Source organism: Lipophrys pholis, assembly GCF_963383615.2.
Source record: "Lipophrys pholis genome assembly, chromosome: 6".
Taxonomy (NCBI): domain Eukaryota; kingdom Metazoa; phylum Chordata; class Actinopteri; order Blenniiformes; family Blenniidae; genus Lipophrys; species Lipophrys pholis.
In genome coordinates this window covers 2,890,705-2,910,966 of record NC_137629.1, presented here as the reverse complement: position 1 = coordinate 2,910,966, position 20,262 = coordinate 2,890,705, and the positions used below count along the sequence as shown (strand labels likewise).

The window sequence follows — 20,262 nt, the reverse complement described above, 5'->3', positions numbered from 1 at the left end:
GCATGCTTTCTACACGGCATCAGAGCAGTGAGTGAATCATCATGAAGACGAGGGTTTTCGGGCCTCTTTTATCTGATGGCTTCATAGCCGATAAAGATGTGCAGTTCGAATGCTAATAACCAGATTAAACTCAAGGACGACGCTGGGTCGACTCTCGATCAGGAAGGAAATAATAAAGGAAACATTCCTGATTCTAATTAGGACAACTTACCCCGGGCTCCAATTCAGCCCAGGAACCGAGAAGCAAATAGAAAAAAATTACAAATCGCTCTGACTTATTCAGAGCGACAGACATTACATAACACTGAGACCCGAGCGGAGATATCAGTGATGTTGCCATGAAAGCTCACTACCTGGTTGCTATCAAACAAACCTCAAAGCCACGCTGTCAGGGGGCGTTTGTAAAAACGTTCATGCAAAATGCAGCAAAATGCAAAATTCAATTAAATACTCCATAAAACTTGTGTTGCATCAGAAGAAACAAGTAATTTTTTGTACTAATTGCAAAACATTTTGCAAAAGTTTTTCAAAACGTTTCCTCAACGCCACAATATAGAAAAGCTTTAAAGTTTAGATTTAAAGGTTGTTACCTTTGCCAAAGAAAGTTGGGGCAGAAGGTTATGTTTTTGTCTGTGTGTGTTTATTTATTTATTGGTTTGTATGTATGTAATTGACCAACTTTTTGCAAAATATATTAACCTGAATTGCATGAAATCTTCAGAGATGATTTGTCACCATCCAAGAACCAATCTATCAGATTTTGGCACTTTAGCGGCTAACCGTTTTTGAATAAATTTCAAAAATGTCCCATACAAAGCGGGTGAGAGAGGCACATCATGGAGAAAATCAAAGGAGGTCAGCATCTGTTGCCATGGAGATGCCTCCTGATCAGTGCTTCACACGGTGATGTAGCTACCTGACCTACCTAGTTAGCATCGATATGAGCTAAGGGCTATCATGCTAGCGATACTAACTTGGTTCTGCAAACAGATGTGGCGAAGGGCTGCGCTCTACCGAGTGTAGCTCTAGTTATGGCTCTGTTTCACCGGTCCGACCAAATCAGGATGAACTTGAGCTGCATGTGGCCCCTGAACTTAAATGTGTTCGACACTCTGACTCAAGGTGTGATTCTCCTTATGTGAATAACAGAAATAGTGGAAGTTCAATGGTAGTGTGAGTTTTTACAAAGCCACTGCCTCAGATGAGCTCAATACTGTATGTTCAGGCCTATTCTGCTCCATTAGGAGCACACCTGAACACAGTGTTGGATCTTATATATAACATGACCCGGAGCACCAGTGACGTCCACATTAGGAAAAGCCTGGCTGCAGACCAGTGTAGTGCATTCATTTATGAAATCTCCCTGTGGAGTGATTATGAACCTCTCAGGACGATACAAGTGGAAAAACTCAAGTGAACAGATGAAGAAAACAAAACTGGAGAAATCTGAAAAACGGGAGTGAAAAGGTTAAAGAATGAAGGATAGTTAGGTTGTAGGTTCAAGTCTGGGTTTTTCTGTGCGTAGTTTGCATGTTCCCTCTGTGCATGGGTTTTCTCTTAAAGCCTCCCACCACCCATAGTTGGAAAACGCAGTATAGGAAACATCTGGATGGATGAATAATAAAATGATCAATAAATATATTGAAGCAAAAGATGCAGGAATAAGAAAATATGAAGAAAGCATCAGTATCTCAGGACGTTATTCTTGGTGTTGCAGTAAAGAAGGAGGATACTGAAAAATCAACGGTTCAGTTGACCAGAGGAGAAAATATCAACCAGGCAGAAGCACGAAGAAAATATTAGAAACCGTAGAAGAAATTTTTTTAAAATGCAGAGAATGGGAAGAAAGCAAAGACTCAACCATAAAAGGGAGAGTAAGAAAAACGAAAGAGGCACCCACAACTCCCCGATGATCCCTCATGTCGCAGAAAAAGGTGGAGAAAGTGAAAGTGAGAAAGGTTTGAAACAAATCTGGGAGCAGGAGGAAGCGACAGCTGGTCACCTCTCCCCTCAATTTAACACTCTGTGGGCTATCTGATCCCAAGAAAGCCTCTCTCATCATTTACACCTCCCCTGGCCAAAACATCCACTGCAGTTAACACATCTATTTTCACTTTATGATTGTAGTCCCCACCACAGAATGACTAATTTGATGTTGTGAGATGGAATAAATAGCGTCCGTTTTTATTTTTACTGCCTCTCAGCTGGAGTTTTCCTGCTTGATTACTGCGAGTGCTCGCGGTAAATCACTTTGGAGATTGAACGGCGTACAGGCTGCTTGATAGCGAGCCAGGAGGAAGATATATTTCCTTGTCTGGTTTTTCAGAGAGCCGAAGGTGTGGGAATTGGCCCGAGTGTCCGTCAGACAGAGAAGAGCCAGCTGAAGCTATTCCGGCTGTCGCTTCAGGACCTGTTGGACGCTCGAGTCTGAAATTAACTTGTGCAGCACTGACAGCTTGCTCTCTAAAATGAGTTATCAACAATTAACAATGGCTTTGTTTCTGCACAGTGTCGACTAGCAGGACCAAGATATACAGGCCACGTTTTTAAGCTATTCTTTTTTGAAACAACTTCTAGTTATATTCCATACAGTCAGTGACGTGTAGTCAGGGTAGGCAGGACTTACCCAAGGCTGAATTGAAATTAATGAAATATTCAGTGTGATTATTTGTTTTAATTTTAATATAATTATAATTTATTTTCCAATTTCCGGTAGCTTACAGTACCTATTGGTTTGAAAGTGTCAGCATTTTATGCTTTTCATAGCCAAAATGACTCAACACCGCTATTTCCTGGTATGGCAGAGAGGCTGCACAAGTCACTCGCTCCTGCTCTGTCTTACTGTGAAGGCCACACCCTCTCCCGAAGGCCACACCCCCTCCCGAAGACCCCCCCCTCCGAAGGCCACACTCTCTCCTGCCGGTCATATCCAGTGTATGGATGTTTGCTCATGTGCACTCAGTTCTCCAATCTGAAAATCATTTAGGTAAAAAGGCAGATTGCTACTCTGCCTTTGGACATAACCGTGCTATGCTAAATGCTATATGTATGTTCACAGTGCATTAGTGAATTGATACAGCGCTGCTACGCTCTCTAGCTAGTTGGCGGGTTAACAGCCAGGATGACAGCGCTAGAGATGATAGACATTTTCACAACTTTGTTTTGAGAACAAACAGCAGCTTTTAAAAGATGGGAGACCAACACCTGAGCTACCAGACCTCCAGCAAAGGAAAGCTCAAAAAGTTGTTTGTATTTTCCATAGTGAATGGTACAAAAGGAAGGATTGGATGAATTAAGAGGAAGAGGTGCTGCACAATTTGAATATGTGCATAAGTCTATTGTTGTAAAGATTTCAGCTGTCACTCTCATGTGAATTCAGGGAGCAGACGTGCCACAAGAGTGGTATCAGCATATCCGTTTTTCCAACATAAACAACAGATGCGCTGCCATGTCATGAGCTATATCTTGTTGGGAGAATATGGAGACTGCTATTGAATCATTGTTTAAGTTTCTTTAATGGTGTTTTACAATCTTGATTTTCCTCGCGACTGTATGAGTCCCGCAGCTCGTTAACATGTCGGAGGGCGGCTTTACATGATGCCCCTGAACGCGTCAATCAAAGCTGTCAGCTCCTGCAGGTAAAACCTGCGGTTGAAACCAACCAACATGGCGGCTCAGGCACAAACTTTCTCTTTTGCTACTGAAACAGTCCAGCGAAATGTATTTCTGAAAAGATTTGAAGCAAAAAATAAACTGCAGTTGAAAAGTTAAAATGCTGCTTCACAGAAGTGTGTCTGCTGTGAGGGGGCGAGGCCTGCGAGTTTAAGAGCTTCACTGACAAATTTTCTTCTTGTTCTTACGGCTTCTAAATGAAAGTATGCAGGGGCCTCTATATTAACACTTGCCAGCCGAAACACATGAAACTGGTGTTGACATTGGTGATCTCGATTTGCAACGCCCTGCCTACCCAACCCTAGTTCTCACGGCACGTCGCTGCATACAGCACATCATAAAATTGTGTGATGTACCTTGAATATATACAGTTTGGTATTTAGTTTGAATATAGTTTATTTCTTTTTGTTTTCGCCAGGCTTATAAAGGCATGTTTAGACACTACAGACTGAAATAGACAGACAAACTGAAAATAAGCAGTTGTGATAATATCCGTGATCGTAGCTTACAATCTGTGGAAGGTGAGACAAGCTCACGGACCACAGACGATCTCAGATTAACAGTGTCAGAGACGTCATGACTATGACGCACTCTTTAACTGCGAGCTGCAGCCGCTAACGTCCAATAGAAATGCTGCACAGGAAATAATCACAAAAACACAACAGTGATTTATCGGGGGTGTCAAACATTAGGCCCGTGGGGCAAAACTGACCTGCAAGATGCTCTAATGCAGCCAAACCACCAAGCAGATTGTAAAACCTTCAAAGAAACATGGATTTTTTTATCACAAGAGTAGCAGATACAACACAACACTGAGACAAGGATAGTATACTCTCCGTTTAAGGCATCACAGAGAGGCATTCAATTCAACTTTATTTATATACCGTCAAATACAACTTGCCACTAACGTGGGAGTTGAAGGCTAAGTTCTGGTCCAAAGTAACTCCCAGGTTCCTCACAGTGGTACTGGAGGTTAAATTAATATTATCCAGTGTTACTAGAAGTTGACATAATTTCTCTCTCAGATGTTTTCGGTCAAAAATATAAAACTTTTTTTTTTATCCGAGTTCAGAAGCAGAAAGATACAGCTCATCTTTAAGACAAGTTTCTAGTTTAAAGGAGTCATGTTATCCAGCTATTCAACTCTTCCACATGGTCTTTCTGGTCCACAAACCTTGTATTCAAAGTTTCTAGCTTCTCCTTGATTTTCACCCATTTGAATATTGGATCATAGGAGCTGCATTCAGAATCTGCTGTGTCTGTGTGTGCTGGACTGGCTCCGCCCACACATGCCCATCTTGGGAAGAGGAGGAAGTACTTCCTCATCTGGTTTCAGAGATAAATAGATTTGTGTGTCATCTGCATAGCAGTGGAAGTTAATGGAGTATTTCCTGATAATATTCCCTAGAGGACGCATGCAGATTGTGAAGAGTATAAGTCCTAAGACAGAACCCTGTGGAACTCCATGGTTACCTTCTGTCTGAGCTGAAGAGTGATTAACATGAAAGGAGTGGAATCCACCTGATAACTATGATAGAAACTAGTTTAGTGCTGAACCTTTAACCCCAATGAGCGGTCCCCGACATCAAGACCATGAATGGGGAGGCAGTGCCGTCTTTCTGAAGCCTTTTATTTAACGTTAGTGCCTCACCATAACCTCACCATCGGAGGAGTCTTTAAACCTAACTTAATGTACCATTATCTATTAAAAACACATTTCATCCCTCAAACTCCAGTAAACCAGTGTGAGGCCTGGCAGAAACTACTGAGAAGTTCACGATGACACACACACACACACACACACACACACACACACACACACACACACACACACACACACACACACACACACACACACACACACACACACACACACACACACACACACACACACACACACACACACACACACACACACACACACACACACACACACACACACACACACACACACACACACACACGAGGCTTTGTTTGATATCCCATCCATCTTCGACCTCAGCATTAACAGTCCAGCTGGTCACAGGACAGCTTGAGGCCCGCCAGCAAAGTGGGCACAAGAAAAATATCCTGAAGTCTCCAGTGACACTTTCCTGGCAGCAGGAATGTGGACGTTTCACTAATAAGCCGTCTAATGAGCCACTTGCACTCATTGTGTTGATACACTCTGACCTCTGCGTCGTGCAGTTTGCAGCGTGTCGGCGTCTTTGAAGTCGACGTCATGTGTGTTTTTGCTGCAGGCGGCTGTAAAGTGTCACTCTGAGGTCGACATGTTTGCTTTGAAAAAAAACAGCCTGCTACAGAAGTTCACCCGAGTATTCAAAGTGTGATTCTGAAGTTATTTTTCTTCTTCTTCCGTCAACCTGCACTGTTGTAAATGCAAAGTTAAGAAATCATTTTTAAATATTTCCACTACGTGTTAGTACCAGGTACTTTCCTGGTTCCTCTTTGGGCGAGGTTCCCAGCGAGCTGAGGCCAGTAGACAATGTGACGTCAGCAGACAGCTGATTGGCCAGCGCGTGACAACACAGATGAGTCATTTTTAAAACCCGATCACAACCAGAACGCTCACAAACAGAGACAAATGCAGGGAAATCAACCCAGTGGAGCAACAAGGTGCAGACGTTTCTGAACCACGGATATCACCAGTGTTGCGTATTAACCAGTTTCGCTGGTGACCGGCGAACGCCGTTTAACCACATTTCCATTAAAGTTTAAACTGTCGTACTGTTTGTCTTATTTTAACATCAGCTGCTGCTAACGGCTGGTGGCAGAAGTCACCAGTTAACAGGGGCACCAGTGAAACCGAAACACCGGACAGTGCAGCACGATCGTAGCGATGCACATTTTGTAATATTAATGAATATAGAAAAATATATACTATCTAATAGATTAGTTGAGCTGATATCCAATGCATGTTTGTGCCGCATCAGGAGATATAGATTTTATTTTAAACTGATGACTCTGCTCCGTGGTGGTACTTTATTGTAATGGAACACGAACGAAACTGAGTCGAGTTGAGGCGAGTCAGGTCGAGTAGGGCTGAGTAGGTACTAGTGGAGAAGCTTTGTTTGACAGACCTGAACATTCCTGTTTCCAGCTGATGGATCCAGTGTCTGGTGGCATCAACAGGCCCTGCAGTCCTAACCATGTTTGTCCCCGTCTGCTGTTGGACCCAACAGGATTACAGAGTCAACATCTTCCTGCGGCAGCGCTGGAACGACCCCAGGCTCAAGCTGCCACAGGACTTCAAGTCTGATTCTCTCACCGTCGACCCCAAGATGTTCAAGTGTCTCTGGAAGCCAGATCTGTTCTTCGCTAATGAGAAGAGCGCCAACTTTCACGACGTCACCCAAGAAAACATCCTTCTCTTCATTTTCCGCAACGGAGACGTTCTAATCAGCATGAGGTGTAGAACTTTTTCATTATTATCTGTGTGGATGATTCTTTCTGAGCAAAGGATTCGACTTTATTTTTTGTTAAGATGATGAGTGTTGGGATCTGATTGAATAATGCAATGACTTGTTAAGAGGAGCTGCACAACATCGTTGGATTCGATTGTGGCACATTTAACACTTAAGGCGTCTTGTGTGCACAAAAGTGTGCACTTGGCTCTCAGAGTGCTGGCTTTCTGGAGGTTCCTAGGTTTTCTAAAAGTAGAATGGAGGCAGAGCTTTCAGCTCTCAGGTTCCTCTGATGTGGAACCAGATCCCAGTTTCAGTTAGGGAGGCTGAAACAGTCTCTACTTTTAAGGTTTGACTCAAGACTTGAAGTTGACAATGTCAAGTCAACCCCCCCCCACCTCTCTCTCTGCCTCCCCTACCCGAACCAGGGTGGGTTTCCAAGGTTTGTATCTCCCCTCAATCTACCTCTCTGTCTATTCTGTCCATTCCTCTTCTCTATCCCCCAATCTATCTCTCCATCTACCCTATCAATTCCTCTCCTCTATTCCCTCCCCCCAACCGGTCATCAGAAAGACTCCACCTCTGAGTCTGGTTTCTGCAAACGTTTCTTCCCGTTAGGAATTTTTCCTTTCCACAGTTGGAAATAAATTTGCTTGCTCATGTGGATTTGTTGGGTTTTTCTCTATTAAATGCTGTGTTGGATTTGTTGCTATATAAATAAAGTTGAATTGAAGCTGATCTAAAAACCAGCTCCATTGAGGATCATGTCCGTTTTCATTTCATTAAAATGTTATATTCCTCGGTATTCCTCCCAAATCACATAAGCTATTTGATTAATGTACAATGTGATCTACTCCTAAAATCGTGTGCGTTGTTTCTGATTGCATTTGTTTTGATCGTGATTCTTGTGGTGACACATTTCCTCTGCTGGCTCAAGACCACTTTTGTTTGTGGACTTTATTATAAAACTTTTTCTGTATTGTACCTCCAGTTACAACTTCATGACAGGTCACATGATTTTCTTTTCTTGCTGCAACACTCTGATGTGTTTGACCTCTGTCACCCTGGACGCACGTTTTCAGCCCTTCCCTTTAGAAAGCTCCGGTCCACCAGAACCAGAACCTCCTGCCACCAGAGCTTCTTCCCCTCTGCAGTCAGACTGCTGAACCATGGCCCAACTCCACCCAGCTGACACCCCCACATAACTTAATTACCTTATTTTTATGCATACCGTATGTAATTAGTCAATGTATAATGTCTCTTGACTTTTTTGCACGGTTCACCATAAAACATCCTCGTCCTGTAAAAAATTCTTTACAGTACCTAACAAGTGTTTCTGATTCTGATAACTCCTCCTCCTCCATGGTCTCATGTTCTAGTGTTTGTTTGAGCTCCATCAAATCAGTCACAAACACATTAATGGAAGCTGTAGTTTCCAGCAGATTTGAAAACTCTGTTTTGGTGTTTTGGACTCGAAGTGTTTCGCTGCTTACATCACCCGCAAAACCCGTGCAAACTAAAAGAAGTGATGGTAAAAACACAACCCGGCTGCCAAGAAAAGAAACTGGCTCTTGGGAGCTCGATGTCAAAAGAGGTGCCAAGTAAAGCACAGTGATTTTACAACTTGTGCAGCTGTAAAGACTGTAAACAAGACTATTTACAGAGATTGAGGCTGCTTGCTTTGGATTTTACAGGGATCCTTGAGTGTATAACCACTGATTATTTGCGTCGTTAGTGACGGTTTGAATTTTATATGCTCTGGTTTGATCTGCTTGTTTTTCCTTTTTTCACAGAGTGGTTAATAGTTACTTCTATTATGATGCGTTTGTAATGCATCACTCCAGTTAAACACCTCAAGGCATGAATGAGAAACTAAATCTGAGTTTCCCTTCATCTTCCTGCAGGTTGTCCGTCACGCTCTCCTGCCCGCTGGATCTCACCTTGTTCCCCATGGACACACAACGGTGTAAAATGCAACTGGAAAGCTGTGAGTCTTCTACAAATAAGGAACCTCGCCAGTTTACACTCATTTATGAGTCTTTATGAGCTGTTTTTTTTTTTTTTTGTAAATTGGTTGTTTATTCATAAATGTCAGTTGTTTGGGTTCGGAAGCCAGTTTCAGGTTAAACACAAAGAAAAGTGGAATAAATCTTTTTTTTGTGGTTGTGACAGATTCGGTTAATTAAGCTCGACTCTGGTTATTGCGGTTTGTTTGAAAGGAAACTACAGTAAAACAATGGAAAAACTAAATAGCTTCAAGCCATTACCCTCTAATGACAAACATGTCTGATGAAGTGGAAAGCTGCTTTCTGCTGGCTTGAGTGCATTTTCACTAACAGACACGCAAACAGCCGATATATCAAGTAATATGCATTTAATTTGATCTTGTGTTTTCCAGTCGGCTACACAACAGACGACCTGCAGTTCATGTGGCAGACGGGCGACCCCGTTCAGATGGACACCATCGCTCTGCCCCAGTTTGACATCAGACAAGAAGACATCGATTATGGAAACTGCACCAAATTCTACGCAGGAACAGGTACGAAAAATAACTAAGCAATCAATCCGCGTGTCACACTTCAGACAGCGTGAGTGGAAAAGGCTGCACCAACCAGACGCTGGATCTGTATTTGACTCAACAGCAGCAGTAGTGTCACAACTCCACAACAGGCCTGTTCGCTCAGGTTCTCTTTGTCCTTTTATCACCTCCTGATTGGTCAATGAGGCAGAGCTCGGATCAGCTCACAGCTGAAATCAATCTCCCTTCCAATGGAGCTGAGGGAGACAAAAACCCACAATCCAATCAAAACGTTCCAGCAACTTTCAGTAGCGTCTTTTCTTTTTCATCCAAAATAAACATGATTGCATTTTCTGTATATGTCAAAAATAAATATGTAGAAATAATATACAGTACAACAATCTTCATGATACCAAGATTAATGTGATGTTGAGAGGAAAGTGCACCTTAATTTCACCTAAACATCAACATTTATCCAAAGAAAACCGTCCCTGGAGACTGATGGATCCATGACAATATGAACCTTCACACAGCACCTTTCCTGCAGGTTGGTTAATTTCACCCTGCAGTATTAGAGATATCATTAGCAGAGGTTTGCAATGGTTAAAATATGTGTCCCTCAAGATAATTGTTGGGAAACCCTGCTTAAGGGCAGATTAAAAAATGTCATTAATAAGTGCTTTGATCAAAAAAGCAGCATTCAATTTGAAAATAAAACTAAAATAATAACAGGTTATGAACCAAATGTGAAACAAAAAGTAGATTTCACTGAACAGAAAAAATTGAAAAAAGATAAAAAAAAAAATATGTATATCGCAATATGATATTTGGGGTAATAATCGAACAGAAATACTTCATTAACCTCAAAAGATCTCACCTTAAAAAAATACTATATTTTCTACTAAATTAAAAGTAATTTTTGTTTTAAGAAGTATACATTTTTACCCATAATGCCTTGCATAGTCTAGATCCTTCATATTTTGCTTTTATGAATTTACTATTCATTAATTCCTGAGATTTTACGTCAACTCACTTTTTATTGAATGTTTCAGTTCTGAAAGATCAGATCAAAGTAAACGAGTCAAGTGAAAACGCATCGTTTTCACACTTTTGTTGTATATATTAGTCAGATTTTGTAGTTCTTCTAGATGACAGAGGGTTTCAGATGAACGACTCTGCTTTGTTTCATCTTTAATGTGATGATTCCTCGTTTCCGTGCTGTTATCCACCGACTCTGCATGTTTGCGATGTTTGTCTCTTCTGAAACACCTGATTCAGACTAACTTGTCTTTACCAGGCCTCCGCAGAGCCGCGTGATGATGATTGATTTCTCTGAATATGTTGCAGCAGAATCATCTGAGGCCTTTTCAGCTCACTTTCTGCTGAATATTTCTTCCTGTCGCCTCAAACTTCAGCAACAGTTGAGATCAGTAAACGAGTTTTCATCGTTTTCATGCAGTTAAACGCCGACACGCTGTCCGTTTCTATTGATGTGAACTGACGATCGCCAGAACCAAGCAGGACACAACAGTTCGTCACGGCAGACTTTGAGTCGCGTCGGCAGGACAATTATACCTCACGTCATTATTTATGTGTCTATATAATCAACCAGCAGGCACAGATTGAGCTTGATTGCACCTAATAGAACTATTGTTTAATAAGTTATATGCGACAGCTTAATCATCAATGATATGTCGTATCATAGTTCATAGTCAAAAACTTTAAAATATCTTAATTAAAAAAAGGTATTTACATGGCAGAGGTTTATAAAATTGTAGCTTCAACGGTTATTGATTGAGTCATTGATCAATCTTGAATCCATCCTCTTCTTTAGCCTCAGTTTGGATTAATGTTCACAACAGCTGATTTCATTTTCTCACTTTAACTCTGCATCTTCCTCATAGAGGTTAAAATCATGACGGAGACAGTTTGGGGAGTAAAGGGGGAAAAAGTACAGGAAGTTATTTTCACATGTGAGACACAAAAACTTGAAAATTGTATTTTAGTACATGAACAGAGTAAAAATACTCTGACATCAGTGTAAAGCTGGAAAACATTGGAACAAATGTAATAATCTGATAATTCTTCAAGTAAGGACTGACAAACCAAAGGCCCGTGGGTCAAAACCGACCTGCAATCCGGCCAAACCACCAAGGAAATGGTAGAAACTTAAAGAAAAACCTTGATTTTTTAAAACAGATTGGTGGAGAGTAGCGTTTCTGAACATTTCACTGTATTTCACACCAGAATTTCATTAAAATTATCTTTATGTTGAAATGTTTCCGTATGGTCTAATTAAGTTTAAACTGGTACTATTTTATAACATTTTGGTTGCTTGTGTCCCTGAACTGAAATGAATTTGACGCTGCTGGCGAAAAGTAACCTTGTGTTTGGGTTTGAATCCCACTGAAGGCCTTTGAGCAAAATCCTTCCGTCGCTCCACAAATGAAGCTCTCGCAGTAAATGTGTTTATCAATCCCACCGGATTATTAGAAAAAATACATTATTTATTATTTTTCTTGTTTATTATTGTATTGTTTTATTAGGTATATTCATTCGTTTGTTTGTTTGATTGATTTTCTCTCTTCAGTATGAATTGGTGCACAGTGTTGGCACAGAACACATATTCACAATTTTGGCCCACTATCATTTAGTTGCAATAATTTCTTCAGGCTTATCAACTTAACGCTTTCTACAATTCCCACTAAAGCACTTTAAAATGTCCAATTTAAGTAGCTTATTTACAATAGTGGGTATTATATGCATGATATATAGATGAATTCCTTAAAAACTGTTGAAAAACCCAAATTTTCCAACTTCTGACTTTTCTCAAAATTTCTCAAAAAACTCTGTTAAAGGTCAAACAATAATCTTACCACTTATTCTACAAGTTCGACACAAAACAACACAAACATATTTTAACTTTTGTGTAACTAAAAAGTTCTTGAGTGAGAAGAAATGAAGAAGTTACCAACTGGAAGAATTAAACGGGTTTTTAACTTCAGTGAAAGTCTTCACAGAGTTTGACCTTTTTCTTTTTCTCCACCTCATTTTTATTATTATTAATTCTGCACACGTCTTCGTTTCTCTTTGCGAAAAGGCGGCTGATCATGTCAGACTCAGCCTGGCTGAACAGACAGACAGGCAAATGATTCCTCTGGTATGAAATGTATTCATGCTCCCTCGTGTCCTGAACGTCCCTCTCACTGTTTGTCACATTTCCTTTGATTTAGCAGGCGTCCGCTGTGTGGAGAGACTTCTCACTGAGCGCCTCCTTCCTCTTGCAGGGTACTACACTTGTGTGGAGGTTATCTTCACCCTGAGGCGACAGGTCGGCTTCTACATGATGGGTGTTTACGCCCCGACGCTGCTCATCGTCGTCCTCTCCTGGCTGTCTTTCTGGATCAATCCTGATGCCAGCGCTGCCAGGGTCCCTTTAGGTAGGATTTATTTCATCAATTCCACCGCCTTCCACTGCCTACAGTGCTCACAACGTGTGGAAATATCTTCACATCTTCAGTATAGGACAGAGGTCTGAAACCTGGAGCTCCATGTGGCTCTTCAGTACATCTGTGGCAGCTCCATGAAGCGTCCACATTATTCCATATAAAAAATAAAATTTGACGTTTTCATTTTTATGATACTTGTATAGCATGCTGATTTTTAGCTAAATACGATGAAAGAGCTAAAACAATCAGAATAAGATAAAAAAAAAGATAAAATGGCAGCTAAAGAGACTAAAATACTCACGAGAACAAAAGAGGAAAAACCTCTAGAAATCGCTCCAAATGTTAAAAATATTTATAAAATTTGTCTAATTTGTTTCTATAACGCTTCATGGATACAACCTCAGTTGTTGTATATTTAGCCATTTCTTCTTCATTTCAGATCATTTACATCAGTTAACATATTTTTTGCCCCAGACAAATTTTATTTGGTGAAAAACATCTTTCTTGGTCATGAAGGTTGTAGACCCCGAGGCCAGACTGCCGCTTTAGGACAGCAGAAACAGAAACATGTGTCGTGTTAAAGTGTGTGTATCGAGGTTTATTTTTGACTCCTGACTTCAGGCAGTAAATAGAAAGGATGAGGATTTTATTTGAAGGGCCACTGACACTGTGGCCCCAATCTTCTTCATTATGGCATCATCAGTCAACGTGACACCGTGAAGGACTTTTTCCACCGAGCACGATACCCACTGTTGTTCTGTGTGATAAATCACAGGATGCAGCTGTAATTGACAGATGGGACCTGCTGCGGCTCTACAATGATGATTTAGAAGACGTGTTAGCCACAGAGAATGAGTTAAACCGGTGTTTAAACACGGGAGGTCATTTGAACCCTTTATAGGCCAAGTGGTCAAAATGTCTTTTTAATACAAATGAACAGTTGTGTTGATGATACAACATATTATTAAATGGCTATATTCAAGATTGAGATGATCTAACATCCACTTTAAGACAAAAATATCTTAAAAAAATATAATTTCACATGTTTAAGCTTCATTTTCATGAACGTAATCGAAAAGTTCTACATAAAATTAAATTTTTTACAGACATAATCCAAGATTTACCTCATCTAAATGTGATTTTCACTTTATGCAACATTACATGGATTGCATTTCTTATTCTATTGTACTATTAAACTTTGCAACAACTTTTTAACATTTACAATTCCGGGAGACAGCATCAATATGAAGTCCGTGTTTGAATGCATTGAAGTTGGATGTGTTGAATTTCGGCTTCGATATATGAAAGAAAAATGCTCTATACATCGGCTTGTTAGGTGAAATCACACAGTCTAACTAAAAATAGCAGCTCAAGTTGAAAACATCAAAATTGATCAACAGAAGCACGGCACACATTAAATGCACAAATGCATTTTTGAATGCCATTACTGTTGGAAAATCACATTTTGGCTTTTTTCTTGGTAATTAATGCCTTTTATCAATGTACAATACAGTAGGTCTTTGGTATTCAATAATGTGTTAAAGTCTATCTACATTATTTAAATTTAGTAAAATTTGTGATCAATTTAGTATTTAATCTTGCTTATATGTTGCATAAAAAATTGTCACACTGATTTTCTCTTGTCTTGAATTATTCTACAGTCACACAAAGAATTTTGAAGAGTGGCCAATAAAGGGTTAAAGTGACTAGTTTTAGGGATTTAAATTTACATCTCCTACAGATCTCAAACGAGCACACAGATTTGTCCAAATTCCATAACGTCACCCCCCAGTGTTAAACCAATGAACTATGATGTAGCGTGTAATTATTTATGTGCACAGATTTTTACTACTGACAGTTTATTCAGTATTATTTTAGTCCACTTGTTGCTCACAACAAGCCCCAGCTGCTGCTGTGCTCCTGTTAAAACCTTGTAATTGAGCAGCAAGGTGTTGAGGAGACGTCTGGGACGCACCTGATCCCCGTTACCTGCAGGAATGAAGGGGCAGCAGGGCTGTTTTTCTAAAACACGGGTTCACACAGTGTGTCTCCTGAAAGAAGGTCCAGACTGATTCAGTCAGGCTGAACCCAGAGGGGACGGAAGAACCGCGAGCGCCGAGGTTACGTCGTGTTTTTGGTTCGTTCACGGGAATAAATCACGGCTCAGAATCAGACGAGGAGTCCAGAGTCCACGCAGTTTCTGTTTCCTCTTAACCTGATCAGAAGATGGAGGAACTGACTGAGCCATATATTGGCTGATTTGTTCCACTTCGTCATTCTGACATGGAAAACTATTTCTCTTGATCAATGCTTTTTTTAATTTAATCATTATTTTTGATAATGATGACCACATCCCAACATTTCTATAAAAATGGCACCGATCAATATTCTTTCGGCGTCTTGGGAGTAAATCTGTAGATTAACTTGATGAAAACGATCAAATATTGAATACTTTTCAGGATTTTCATCCCTTTAATACCAGTTTGACTTCATGTATGATGATACTGTATTATTCAGCTTTGAATATTCAAATTTAATTAAAAATATTGACGATTGCGGTTCAGAAATTGTGGAATTTTGTAATATTTATTGATGAATCAGATAAATCAAGTGAAAACAGGCTTACAGCAGTATTTCTATTCTTGTTTTATCAATACGAAATGATAAATATGTTGAAATAATTTGTTGTTAAAAAACAAACTTTAATTTTACACAATGCATGCTTGTGATCAATGATCACTGCGACAAAGCAACAAACCCATTAAACGACATGTATTATAGATGTGTTATAGATGCATTATGCACGCAGGCAAACAAAATGGAATATTTCCCCTTCCTCCCAGCTGACGGTTTAATCAAAAGTGTAATATTCCGACATAGATGCCTCGGGCGAGGTTTTACTTCAGGCAGGCTTCGCATGCTTTTCTTAATAAATCCGACATGACTGTCAGTTTGCTTCCTGTTTGTTTATATTGCGTTGCCCGTTGCATGAGGCACAATATGGATTCGGGACCTCGTGCAACATGTCAGCGTCACTCGGATCCTGCATGAGACCGAGCATCTGTGTGGATTCGATGCTCCGTTGTTGTCACTCCTCCGCTGCATCTCTCCATCCTCCCCTCCAGTTGTTCATCACCACTCTCATTCCATCACCATCCCCGCGACTCCTCCCGGACCGAATCCTCTCTAAATGGGATCAGCGCAGGTCAGTCAGCCCCTCCGGTGTGAGGCCGCTCTCATTTATTGCTCCATTGTGCGCCACTGTGACTTTTTATGTGTGTTTGTGTGACGTCTGACACCTGTACTTACAGTTTGTATGTGTGTGTGTGTGTGTGTGTGTGTGTGTAGGTGTGTGTGTAACTGTGAGAGAATAAGATATACCGTGCCCTTCTCATGTTTTCTGTCTGATGGAGGAGGCCGTCTTTTACTCCGTACAAGACAAACAAAGCTGCCTGAGCATGTCTCCTCTGTTGCTTGACAATAGGTGGGCTTCCTCTCATTAAACTTCATCCCCGGGAGAAAGCAGGTGTTTATTACAAACCTTGAACCTTGAGCGAACCCTTCCTTGATTAGTGGCCGTAATGAGGCCTGGAGGCTCAGCTCATCAGTCATTTATGTGTATTTACTGCGTCTCTGATGTAGCATTACTGAAAGAAAAAAGAAAGGGAGCGGGCGCCTTTTGTTGGTGGTTAGAAGACCCTCCAAAGAGCTGCCTGCAATTATGGAGGCTGAAAGAGTTGCTGCTGCGCGGGGGAAAAATCTCCAACCTGCTATTTTGTTGGCTACCGGATATAAAAACTACTTAGAATGAGTCTCTCATTAGAGGCTGTCTGAGCTCCGAGATGTCCTAATAAAAGAAACCATCATGAATCCTTATTGCACTTCTGTTCTCAGAAGACTTAAATGTTTTTTTTGTTTTTTGCTTTTACAGATTTCAAGAATCTTTATTTTTTTTAATGGGAAGAAAATATAAAAACATTTTTCGATTCATCGGAACTGAATCCACATTATGTTGAAAATCATATTCACAGGTGGCAAAGGTACTTTAATGGAACATGCTTGTATAAAAAAGTGAAAGAATAAAGCAGAGGTGTCAAACTTAAAGCCCGTGGGCCAAAAGTGGCCGGCAACAGGCTCCAATCCGGCCGCCAAACCACCAAGCAAATGGTTACAATTTCAAAGAAAACATTGATTTCTTTATAAAAACAAATTCCTTCCGAGTTGTGACACAACACTGACACCCGAACTAAAGCTATCGCTACCTGGTTGCTATCAAACTCGCCTCAAAGTCAGAGGGAGTTTTGTAAAAACACCCAGAAGGCAACAGTTATTGGAGAAGGTTTCTGGATATTTCACTGCAGGCTTCATTAAAATTGGCTTTATTTTGAGATTCTAGTCATTTTCCATAGTAATTGTTTGGTTTTGTGAGAAAATCTCAGATAGGTTTTCCATCTTCTGTTGAGTTTAAAAGAACTTTCTCATTCCAGTGTAACCCCAGCATGTCTCTCGCTCTGCTGTGTCTCCTCTGTGTGAAGGCATCCTCTCGGTGCTCTCTCTGTCCTCGGAGTGCACCTCGCTGGCCTCAGAGCTTCCCAAAGTGTCCTACGTCAAGGCCATCGACATCTGGCTCATCGCCTGCCTGCTGTTCGGCTTCGCCTCGCTGGTGGAGTACGCCGTGGTCCAGGTGATGCTGAACAGCCCCAAGCGCATCGAGGCGGAGAAGGCCAAGGTGGCGTCCAAAGAGAAGGCGGCGGGCAAGAGCCCGACCGCCAAGAACAACACGGTGAACGGGACCGGAGGGACTCCGCTGCACGTCAGCACCCTGCACGTCAGTACCTCAGCATGATGAAATCCATCCACACTTCTCACTGTGATTAATGCTTTTTTACAGGCACGCCAAACACATTAAATAAATGTGTTTCAAAGTTCTGAGTAAGTCACATATGGTCAGAGGTTCTCTATCTGAATAACAACTGCTGGAATCTGTAGACAATTAGAAAGACTTTTACTTTGAAAGCCTCTATGTTAACCTTATGGATTTACACTATTGAATAAACACAATCTCGTCATTATAATTACATGAATTCAGTTCTAAGAGAAAGACGGCAGAAGCCTGATCCTAACCTGAAAGGAAGATAAAATAAAATAGAAAGTAATCAAATAGATTTCATTGCTATTTGTTCACATATGTCACAGTAAAGGTACATTGGCATCCTGATGAGTTTCCCTGACTCAAGAACAAAATCTCAAACGAACAAAGATACAAGGGATGACAACTTAAAAAAATTAGTACAAAACACAAACACAAGGTCTTTCATTTTGTAGTGAGACTGTCAGGTTTACTTTAACCTTTATAACCTCGAGGGTCACAACACATGTTTAATGCTGTTATTTTAAATGTTAAAACTTGTCGTGTGAGCTTGCTCCATATTAACAGTCAAATGTATTCAGATTGGCTTTTAATACTCAGTAATATGATGACATTTAATTTAATTTAATTTAATTTAATTTAATTTAATTTAATTTAATTTAATTTAATTTAATTTAATTATTTTGTCTTATTTTATTTTATTTTATTTTATTTTGATATGCTGTATGTTTTTACTCTTGTTCTCCTTTAATTCCTTTTGTTCTCATCTTACTGGAAAGCACTTAGGTCACCTTGGGTGTTGTCGAGGGCTTTATAGATAAATGTTGATTGTTGATTGATCAATAGCTGTGGGCTGATTATCACACGGGTGTCAAACTAAAGGCCTGTGGGCCAAAAACTGGCCTTCATGAGGCTCCAGTCCGGCCAAACCTCTAACAAAATACTGAAAATTTCAAAGGAAAAATTTATTTTCTTAAAACTTTTTTGGAGTCGCAGACACAACACAACACTGATCCCCAAGCTGGTGATGCTGCCATGAAAACTACCAAACTCGCCTCAAAGCCATACTGTCAGGGGCAGTTTGTAAAAATACCCATAATGCAACAGCTAAAAGAGAAGCTTCTGGGATATTTCACTGTATTTTGCACCAGAAGGTTTCATTAAAGTTGTCTTCCTGTTGGGACTGTCATTATCAGAACTAAGTGTTTGGTTTTATGAAAATATAGACATTTTCCATCATGTCTACTCTCCATCACAACAAAAAAAAACTTTAAAGCTTAAATTTAAAGGTTTTTATGTGACTATTTGACCGTTCCGGACCAGTTGAGATGAAATTGAGCTGAATGTGGATCATGAACTGAAATGTTTTTGACAGCCCTGTGGTGTCATTATGTGTTTGCACACACATTTTAACATTTCTGAAATTAATGAACAATAAATTCATTGATAACAAATCATACGTCTGCAGACTCCTGCACGGGTGAAAGCGTTCACGATGGCTGGTTCGTGTCAGAAGGTGGTTTCATATCATGTTGATCTCGTTGGTGTCTCATCACAGAACAGATCTGTTGACCTTAGAGAATCCAGTCGTTGAGTTTACCTGCAGAACCAGTTGACTTTTATTCTTCTCAGAATAAAAACAATAATAGAACTTTCAGTTTCTGCATAACAAGCTGTTCTGCGAATTGCTGGCTAAAATTGTACAGACTCCATAGTCATATTGTCTAATATTTGAAAAAAACAAACTAAAGTTTTATAGTTTGATCTGCTGCGCCAAAACATAAAACAACTTAATCTCGAATAGAAATATAGGAAAACAAGTTTTCTTTGAATTATTATTAAATTGTTTCAAAACATTTCTTGGAAAAGCAAAAGAAATATCGCTTTAGATTTTATTCCCAAGTTTTTATTTCCATTAAACACCTTTAATCTTCAAGAAAATGAACCCAAAGAGCCACGACTCCATCATCAATAGAGAAAAGATGAAAGATCGTTCGTCTCAGAAGGACTCATGTGTAACTCACATTTATTGAATCTGTACAAATACCAGGAACAACGTCTTCTGCAGTTAATCAACATTTTAATGACGCTGCAGTTTAGTTCCCTGGAGTGAGAATATATTCAGAGTTTGGATACCTGTGATTCACACATGATTCCATTCCAACTGATTCTCAGTAAATAAAAGCCAAAAACCAAACTCGGATCCAAAATCTGCTGCCAGTGTTCTGCACACGCACACACGCACACGCACACGCGCACGCACACACACACACACACACACACACACACACACACACACACACACACACACACACACACACACACACACACACACACACACACACACAA

The 20,262-nt window shown here is 40.3% G+C and overlaps 1 protein-coding gene across 1 annotated transcript in view; it reads left to right on the top strand.

Annotated features, from left to right (window-relative positions):
• The window catches only part of glrbb (glycine receptor, beta b), a gene marked incomplete at both ends in the record, with an annotated part of 29,822 nt that overhangs the window by 7,377 nt on the left and 2,183 nt on the right, over positions 1–20,262 (top strand). Inside the window, 5 exons of the mRNA XM_080466392.1 lie at positions 6,855–7,081; positions 8,981–9,063; positions 9,475–9,615; positions 12,882–13,034; positions 17,579–17,871. Of these exons, the coding sequence (XP_080322518.1) occupies positions 6,855–7,081; positions 8,981–9,063; positions 9,475–9,615; positions 12,882–13,034; positions 17,579–17,871 (897 nt within the window). The remainder of the gene's footprint in view (positions 1–6,854; positions 7,082–8,980; positions 9,064–9,474; positions 9,616–12,881; positions 13,035–17,578; positions 17,872–20,262) is intronic.